Source organism: Doryrhamphus excisus, chromosome 8, assembly GCF_030265055.1.
Source record: "Doryrhamphus excisus isolate RoL2022-K1 chromosome 8, RoL_Dexc_1.0, whole genome shotgun sequence".
NCBI lineage: Eukaryota > Metazoa > Chordata > Actinopteri > Syngnathiformes > Syngnathidae > Doryrhamphus > Doryrhamphus excisus.
The window spans coordinates 11,460,781-11,470,437 of record NC_080473.1 but is presented as its reverse complement, the minus strand read 5'-3'; the positions used below and the strand labels follow the sequence as shown (position 1 = coordinate 11,470,437).

Genomic DNA, 9,657 nt, shown 5'->3' with positions numbered 1-9,657 from the left:
TTGTGCTGTAGTACCAGAGCTAACCTGCAGATGGCAGCAATGTGCTGCAGTCGACGCAGACTACTGAAAAGAAAGGGATGAAGAACTACCGGCGGCACTTTCTCGTGAACTGTTCTCTTCAGCACTACTATTGTGGTGAGTTTTACGACAAATTACATAATATATTGCTTATATTTCCAAGTAAACCAGTTGGTGTGAAGTGTGAACCAGAAGTGTGTGCTTCTGTCACTCTTATTTGTTTGCTTCCTGCTTCTGCAGTCAGCTCGCTTCCGGTGTTGATTCCTTTCACGTGACAGTAGTTCCTCGTCGTTGATCCCTAAAGACAACAGTGTCAAAAATGTAGTTTTATTAGTGAAATTAGCTTGTCACAGTAATGTAACCAGCAATTAAATATGCATAGTCAATCATCGATCATCTGTGCTACGATCATCTCGCGTGATCTCATTACGGTGTTTTGTTGTCTTCCCACCAGCCAATCACACACACCCTCCAGCACAACCATCCACAGCCGCTCGACTCTTCACTCCGTGGGGTCTATCCGGGAGGATGTTGCGCACTTTCCGAGGTGGGCTTAGCGTCGGGCCACCGAAATGAAGCGGTACTGAAGAGGAGCCATGTTGACTTCCAGTGAGAAGACGTCACTATCGGCTTCAGATGAGCACTTTAAATCTGCATAGAGATTTACCGTGGATAACAACATGTCCGTGAGCCTTGGAGTCCCATTTCTTCTAAATGTATGTATACAAATAATATTGTGATGTATTATTATCCTGCCACATCCAGTGCTATCTCCATTTATCATTTTTATCCCCCAATGACAGCAACAACTTCTTTGTGGCGACATATTTCAATCCGTGCTGATGATAAGGCAGGAGGAGGGTGAACACCCATTCACTACAATGTACATCCCATCCTTTTGATGACCTGCTTCCTGTGACTGCACACCCACCCATGGCTGAGGACAGCGGCGTGGCCAGGCAGCTGGAGAGCGTGGAGAGGAGCGTGGTGTTCCTCAGGCAGGAGCACCTCACTTTGCTCCATGGGCTCCACTTGGAGATTCTCTCCTTGCAGAGACGATGCTCAGGTAAGCAAGGCTGATGTGTCCCCAGTGTGTCCCTTTGTCTAATATGGACATATATGAGGTCACAAGTACATTAGACATAAATGTTGGCCATGTTCCATCTCTGAAATATTCAGGTTGATTAATTATTTCTCTGGCGCTGCTTTAAATTAGTCTTTTAAGCTGTATTAAACAAGATGGAGGCCTCCTGCTCACCTTTGGTGACACTTCTGAAGGAGGAGGACAACTTCATCACTATTTTTTAATTAGTGTGTGTGTTTCATCATAATTAATTGTTCCTTTAGCATGTCACACACGGTGACTGCATGGTGATGTCATGCTACGATTCCTGGATGTGATGACATCATTTTGTCTATTGGATATATTGCCCGTTTAATCATGTCAGCTGCACACATGCACTTCAGTAGATAAATGTGTGGGACCGTTATCTAACCTTGAATGATAAACTTGAAGGTTATTTATTTGTTAAATCTTTCAAACGCAGAGGAGAGCATTAGAAGGATGGATGCATACTGCACACGTCATCATGTTTAATCCACACATATCATGCTGTAGCTTTAGGAAGCCATAATGGTGCCTGATACAGGGGCAAGCCTGTGGGGGTGAGGGGTGAGGGGTGGGGGGTTGATGGCTTAGAGCCAGTGTCAGCATTTGTTTAGAAAACACCCTCCTCCATCATGTGTGCGCCCTAATATTGAATTGTTTTTTTTTTTTTTTTTTGAGAGTTTCTTGCAAAGAACTCTTCTCCTAGATGTCCTGCCTAAAAACACTTTACTGATTTACTGCACTTGAAGTCCATCCAAAACAATCGGACGGCGCTGCACTGCACTGGCAGCACTAAAAAACAGAGCTCAGGTCAGCATCTTCTCCTTTATCACCACCTGACTGCGACTTGAAGGGATTTGTTTACCAGCAGCAGCGGTATTGGGTAATTTGGACTCAGTATTTGTCTCTTTAGATTAGTGGGTTGATTTGAGCTTGTGAAGGTCAGCTTGTAATAAACACATACCATTCTATATTCTTGGCGTTGTATAGAGAATCCGGCATGATAGAGTGAATAAAAGTTCTCCCATTCTGTGTGGAAGTGGTACATTTTTGGCGGCTTTAGTTTAGAACAGGGGTCTCAAACACGCGGCCCGCAGGCCAATTGTGGACCGCAGGACACTAGTTTGAGGCCCCCGCCTTGATATGAAAGTTTAATGTTAGTGCGGCCCACGCAAGTTTGATATGGATGCTGTACGGTATCATGTACCCAGAAAAAAGTATTATGTTTGATTAATGTTCATGTTAATGGTCAAATAACTGTTAATAGTTGTCCTCCCTATCCGTGTGGAAGTGGTAAGTTTTTGGCTATTTAAGTTTAAAGGAAATAACTTGAAGGCTACCGTTTAGGTCGCTAGCTCTCTAGTTTGCGAGTTAGCATGTGTCTCAAGACCCTGCAGTTGCGCAATATGTTGTAAATAAAAAGAGTATAAATGTGATTATAGTCGTGTTTTGTCATGTCTACAGGGCTCTAATAATGCTTTGTTCATTTTAATCTGAAAAAAAATAATTTGTTTACCCACCAACTAGTTTCTTAAATTTTTATTTGCCGTTTTATTATTATTATTATTCTATTTATTTATTTATTACTGATTGATTGATTTTCTTTATTCTTGATTTGTTTATTTATTTGTCATCTTATTTTGTGTAGAAAAATAAAAAGTAAGATATTTGAGATCAGTGGAATGTTTTATCAGAGCTTTTATTGTAGAAAATTGGAACCAAAGCGAAATTTTTTTTATTTTTTTGTTTCTAATAAATGTGTTTTTTGGGTTGTTTTTTTTTTTTGAAAACCTGATGCGGCTCAGTCTCACCCAGACCCGAGCTGCTGTGGCCCCCAAGTAAATTGAGTTTGAGACCAGAGAAGATCTTGAGTGCCTGCAATATAAGAGTTGCGTCATGTGATGTAAACAATGAATGTGACTGACTATAGGGGTGTTATTTCATATCTGCAGGGCTCTAATAATGATACAAACTGGTGCTCTCTAAGTGAACTGGCACCTCTCCAGGAATCTATCCCAATTTCCATACACTGGTCCGCCCCACCTACACCCCCCCTGGTCCTGGTCATTCCTCACAGACTGATGTCTCTCCTTCATTTCTTCCTTCTCTGCCTACTGCTATATTCTTCCCCTCTCCACTTCCAGCTGCATGGGTGTGCATGTGAGACTACTGCAGTGCAACAAAGAATGGGTGTGACAGAGAGATGGTAATCAAAGAGAAAGCCTCCACTCTTCCTCTTTTGCAATATGCATTTACATTTATTTCCATTAACTGATCACATGCATAAAACGTACTGTTATCCTTATAAAGTTATTGATGAGTTCATGTTTAAAACTATTTCTTCAGCTTTGAAGTAGGGCACAGTCATTAAGAATTACAGGCTTCTGAGAGCTGTTTAAGGCCCCTTCTGAGAAATACGCCAAGTCACACACACACACAATGCTGGAGAGACTGATGGTCTTTGTGGCTAACAACACAGTGTAATATGCTTCTTTAATCCATGGTCATTCTCAAAGGCACAGAGCTTTAGTCGCTGTGGTGAGCATCAGATATAATCCGGCCAAAAGCGTCCCAGATGTTTACAGGATGAAATGTGGATAAGCCAGAGAGAAAATATCAGTTGGAATCATGGATTTATCCTAACCCACTCTGTCCTATTTAGCTTTTTAGTTGGACCTATCAATGTTGAATTTGGATGGACGTGAGCCTTATGGTGCAACACTTAGGCCAGTGTTTCACAACCTTTATTGAGCCAAAGTATATGTTATTGTATTTTAGAAAAATCACCACCAAATAAAAATATAAAAAGTCTATGCAGGACACAGGTTAATTACGTACCATCTACTGTCTTGTGAAAGGTGATGCAATTATTCTGCTTGTAGATATACCTTATTGGTAGTAAATAGATCTTTTTTTTAATATCCCTGGTGGGTGTATCCCATGAGGGTGGTGTTACTATGACCCCACAGCTGTTGACCAGCCATCCTGCCTAGCAATAAATCATTAGTGGCCACTTCTTCCAGAGGAATGAGAGATGTCAGCCTGGAAGCCTCATTATTGAGTTCGACAGAAAACACAGACCGGAACCTATGCTTTGGTGGTCCCATATACGGCTGGTTTTGTCAGAGTAACTCAAACAGATTTTATCCAAACATACCAAACCAATGCATTTCAGATCCATTAACAAAATCCCAAGAAGCAACCTCACCAATGACCGCTACATTGGCGAGACCAAAGAACCCTTACAGAAACGCATAGTACAACATAGGAGGATGGTTTCTTCAGACTGTGGCTCGATAAACGAGAGGAGCCTAAGCTCCCTTAAGCTGCAGTCTTTTGTCTTGTGTTGGTTCTCAATATATTCCACACCATCAGCAGTTTATTTGTTTCTAAGAAAGAAAGGCCGCTCCTTTGAGGACAATAATGGCCAAATTCTGGACAGGGTGGACCACAAGGTGTGAAAGAATGCGCTTAGCCAAACTAAAAAGAGGAGGTTTGCACCATCACCTAATGTCTCCTTACTAGAATGTCCTGACATCTCTCCCTCAAATATGTCTGGAGGAGAGTGGCCACTAACGAGTTGTTTTACTACCAGGAAGGTGAACAATAGGACTTTAATGAGTCATTCATTCATTTCTACCGCTTATCCTCACGAGGGTCGCAGGGGGTGCTGGAGCCTATCCCAGCTATCTTCGGGCCAGAGGCGGGGTACACCCTGGACCGGTCGCCAGCCAATCACAGGGCACATATAGACAAACAACCATTCACACTCACATTCATACCTATGGACAATATGGAGTCACCAATTAACCTAGCATGTTTTTGGAATGTGGGAGGAAACCGGAGTACCTGGAGAAAACCCACGCATGCACGGGGAGAACATGCAAATTCCACACGAGGATGGGATTGAACTCGGGTCTCCTAGCTGTGAGGTCTGCGCACTAACCACTCATCCGCCGTGCAGCCTTTAATGAGTCATTTTAGCTCAAATGTGATGCTGTAACATGATTTTATGTGATTCTCTCTATTTTACCATTCCTCAACTTCCTTTTTTGTGCTTTTCCCCCCCTAGAGTTGACAAATGAGCTGAAGGTGAAGCCTCCGGGTAGAAGTCAAATTGGTATGTTAAAGAGTATGCATGCAGACTTCCAAATACAATTGTCATATGTAAATATTATGTATTCTTCAGCTTTTCAATTGTACAGAGTAGCCTACTGTACATCTCTCTGAGATAAGCGCACCCCCCGCCCCCCACCGCCTCCCATTGCAGCATCAGCAACACGCCTGCCGCCACTGTCCTCCCCATCCCCCCGAGGGCACATCTCTTTCAGGCTTCTCTGTCTGATGACAAAGCATACACACACAGCCCTCCCTTTTCCTTTCACATATACTTAGTACATATACTTTAATGGCTTCCTGGGAGCCGATACAGCAAATGGTTTTATTAGAGCAAAGACACCGTGTCCTCCTGCCACACACAATCTGAACGCTTTCATTATTGTCTCTTCATGACACCACGCAGAGACGTGCACCATTTTAGAGGGTCAAAAGGCAGCAGCGCCAGTGTAGCTGCATTAGTTAGCCATTAGAGCCATCTCTTCTACCGAGACAGGTTATGTGCCAATCCATCACAAGAATGTGCTCTCTTCCAGCCATTGCAAATCGATCCGTCCTCTCGCTCTTTTTTTTTTTGCCCCTCTCGTCTCCCTTTGTGGTCCCATGGGGGGTGTCTGTTTACAACACTGAGAGAGGAGGATTATGAAGGGAAAAGAAAGGAGGCAGACGGGGTGGAGGTGATAGGAAGATCGCATTATGTAGTCTATCGTTGGCATATGAGATGGGTGTGGTGAGGATGGCCGGCATTGGACCTTTCCTGGAATAACTGACAACTACAGTCAAACATTATGTATTGAAACTTACAAGATTGTATCATGTCTGGCCTCCCTGCATTGGTTGCCTGTTCGCTTTAGGATTTTATTGTTTGTTTTTAAGGCGTTGAATGGACTGGCCCCCAAATATATCTCAGACCTCATCCAAATTTACTCTCCAGCGTGGTCACTTAGGTCCGAGGGACAGCTCCAACTTGTGGTGCCCAAGACGAGACTTAAGACCAGGGGAGACCGAGCCTTTTCTGTGGTTGGCCCCAAGCTATGGAACTCTCTCCCCTCCCAAGTAAAAAAGGCCCCCCAACATCGAAAGCTTTAAGTCTCGTCTTAAAACCCACTTTTATTCTCTGGCTATGGTCCTGTGTCTTTTAGTTCTTTCTTTTTATTTTAATTGGTTTTATTTTTTATACTTTTATTGCTTTGCTTCTTGTTTTTAATATTTTAATTTATTTTACATTGTCTATGAAATTAGAGTGCTGTTGCTATATGACCTACCATGGGGCCAAATTAAGTTTGAGTGCCAGCAATTTGATATCGAAAGTAAGAAACACAATTTAATTGAGCCTTACCAGGATGTACTGGAAGTCTCCAAGTTCCATGAATATATCAAATGTAGTTTTGTTAATATTTCCTGGAGTAATTAGATTTACATTATTTTCTCAGTGGAAAAAAGTACCCCAGTGTCTGTACATTTCAGTTTTTGTTTTGGAACGAAGGATCCACTATCTTAAAAAAACATACCAACCACATATGTAGAACAAATGGCAAAACAGTTAGAACGCCCTTTACACAGTCCACTAAAATCCACTAAGAAAACGTTGACATAGTAACACATAAACACTAAGAGGACAGCTTTTGGCAATTGGGTCATGTTTAAAGTGTCATGTTACACTTTAAAATAAAGATAATCATTATCTTTACAGTAGATTAGAGTAAGGTCTGTAGAGTAGTAAAATATTTACGACTACTTGTGACAAGCTCCCTCTTCCATTTCTGAGGTCAGAGGTCACTAATGTTTTTTAATGAGGTTGAGGACAAGGCTTTTCCATTTGCACACTAAACACATACCGTATTACATTGAAATCCGGATTCCAGGTTTTATAGATTCTCTTCGAAGAATGACCAACCGTCTCCCACCCTTGGGATTCTCCCCCTCCAGCAAATGTGACCTATTTGTGGTCGTGAGGCATCAGCGCTGGCCTCAAAGGATGTAATCTCCTCCTTTGGTCAGCTTGTGCTCAGTCAGCCCCTGAGGGCCCCGACTCTGACTCTGCTCTCCACATGCAGCCTCCTTCTTATCCTCATCCTCTCCCTCTCTGGGGAGTTGAACTCCATGAATGAGGATACAAAGTAAAAAAATATGCTGTTGTCAGCTATGAATTCATGTGGAAAAGGATGCACTCTTATCTCTTGGGACAGTATGTATCAGGACTGACTGGAGGGTGGATGAAATTTAGCCAATTGGGTCGCATCCAGAACGCCTTTTTAGTCCAACATTGGCTTATTTTTAGCTGTTGGCGCCTGATACGCATACACATTAAGTTGTGCAGAGTTGTGTGGGTGTATACAATACTAATACAGTACTACGACTGCTGTTTTGGCCGTACTCCGGCATATACAATACTTATACAGTACTACGACTGCTGTTTTGGCCGTACTCCGGCATATACAATACTAATACAGTACTACGACTGCTGTTTTGGCCGTACTCCGGCATATACAATACTAATACAGTGCTACGACTGCTGTTTTGGCCGTACTCCGGCATATACAATACTAATACAGTACTACGACTGCTGTTTTGGCCGTACTCTGGCATATAGTACAATACTAATACAGTACTATGACTGCTGTTTTGGCCCTACTCCGGCATATACAATACTTATACAGTACTACAACTGCTGTTTTGGTTGTACTCCAGCCTACACGGAGGACATAATTGTTTCCACACACCCGCTAATTTAAAATACTATTGAGAACCTGATAATATATCTGATTTGTATGAGTTGCTGGCACCACCATTGTTCAAATCAAATCAACTTTATTTGTAGAGCACTTTTCCTGCAAAGACATGCAACACAAAGTGCTTTACAGAATTAAAAACAATTACCACAATTAAAAGGAAAAACAATTACTAAGAAAGCCCCTCCTTCCCACCCTCCATACTAGACACACACAATCACACACAATCACACACAGTAGGGAGACATGGCATGGCACTGAGGATCAAGGAAACGGCACCTTTGGGGCCGTCCACACCGTGCCATCGGGGGACCAGTACCCGGGACTCCGACAGACAGGAGGACCCCCACATTAAAGGGAGGAGCCCCCAGCCGGCCGGGTCGAAGGGACCCAAGCATGGCACCCCCTCAGCAGTTCCGACACAGCCCCCAGTGTGAATAAGGATACAAAAAGACCCCTGTCTCTCAGGACCCCCTAACACTTCACCCCATAGTTTTTCATGTATACAGTATGTATTCAGTTTTACATTGTCAGGATTGAGGCCGGATAGTATGCAGGGCTGGACCATGCATTAACTGGTCTTTCCTTATGTTTAGAAATACAGGAGGAAGAGGAGCTGCTGGAGGCCCGCTGCAGGGACGTAGAAGACTGTCTAGCCGAGCAGGACTGCACCATAGGAGACATACGCAAGGAGCTGAGCCACAAAGGCACTTTAGTGGGAGCCCTTCGAGCCAATCTGAAGGAAAAAGAGCGCCACTTCCTGGAAGAGCTGAAACGGCGCAGCCACTGCTCCACCGTCCTGAACACAGAGCTGCAGAAACAAACCGAGGCGGCCGCGTACCTCTCGTTCCAGCTACACGCGACCAAGCAGAAGCTGCAGCATCAGCGGCTGCAGCAGAGACAGGCGTTCCTGTCCAGAGCCTCAAATCAAGGTCCCCAGTACGGTCCTGAGCACATCCCCCCACCGCAGGTGCCCTCTGGAGCCTCCCTTGCTTCTCCTGTAGTTAAACCCAAACGTAAGAACACAAGAGTCTCATCTCGAGAGGAACGTGCCCGTGAATGTGTCCCCATCGAGAAAGTGACAGGCCCCGCGGAGCCCGCCGCCATGCCGGACCCCGCTCTCTTCCTTCACCCCTGGAGGCTCAGAGTGCGTTCCAGGAGACAACCTCCGATCCATGTGGAACAAGGTGAGGAAGAGGAATCTGGTGACCAAAATCTAGTCAAGCCACAGGAACATGCAGCCAGACTGGTATCTTCAACTGCAGCGCCCCCTACTGCTGAGACCAAGGCAGAGTAGCAAAAGCTTCCGTCGACACTGTTAATATTCTTGTTCTGCACCTTGACTGAATCGACCGATTTTAGCGACTTAATTACATCTTTTTTTTTTAAATACCATAAACTACAGTCCAACAAAAGTCTAAATTATCACTTGAACTAAGTCAGTGTTTGAATCAGCTAGCGTTTACACGGGCGCCATTCCTACACTGCGGGGGGGGGGGGGGGGGGGGCTTATTTGAAAGCAATCTCTTTTTCATTCACTTTTGGCCAGGCCCTGACCACCCGTGACCTTTCAAGGTGAACCCTAATCAGCAGCTCCAGCGCCTGCACTGTTTGCATGACCTCTGCCGAGACCGGTGGCTGAAAATATATACGCTGAGATGTGTGCGTCAGCACATCAGAAAT

At 44.1% G+C, this 9,657-nt stretch overlaps 1 protein-coding gene across 2 annotated transcripts; it reads left to right on the top strand.

Annotated features, from left to right (window-relative positions):
- Positions 1-63: 63 nt before the first annotated feature.
- Positions 64-9,466, top strand: ccdc92ba (coiled-coil domain containing 92Ba). 2 transcript variants are annotated; one of them, XM_058080786.1, is made up of 5 exons: positions 64-135; positions 473-734; positions 822-1,084; positions 5,199-5,246; positions 8,571-9,466. In XM_058080786.1, exons 3-5 carry the CDS (start codon positions 952-954, stop codon positions 9,269-9,271), a joined length of 882 nt encoding a protein of 293 aa, XP_057936769.1. In that variant the 5' UTR covers positions 64-135; positions 473-734; positions 822-951; the 3' UTR covers positions 9,272-9,466. The 2 variants fall into 2 exon arrangements, with proteins under 2 accessions (XP_057936769.1, XP_057936770.1); XM_058080787.1 differs by lacking the exon at positions 64-135 and having other exon boundaries at positions 285-734.
- The last annotated feature ends 191 nt before the right edge of the window (positions 9,467-9,657 follow it).

What these genes read in the sequence shown, in the direction of transcription:
- ccdc92ba (XM_058080786.1), top strand. Translation starts at nt 952, where the DNA reads ATGGCTGAGGACAGCGGCGTGGCCAGGCAGCTGGAGAGCGTGGAGAGG. An exon ending in CTTGCAGAGACGATGCTCAG is followed by an intron (nt 1,085 to 5,198) that starts GTAAGCAAGGCT and finishes TTCCCCCCCTAG; the next exon opens with AGTTGACAAATGAGCTGAAG. An exon ending in TCCGGGTAGAAGTCAAATTG is followed by an intron (nt 5,247 to 8,570) that starts GTATGTTAAAGA and finishes CCTTATGTTTAG; the next exon opens with AAATACAGGAGGAAGAGGAG.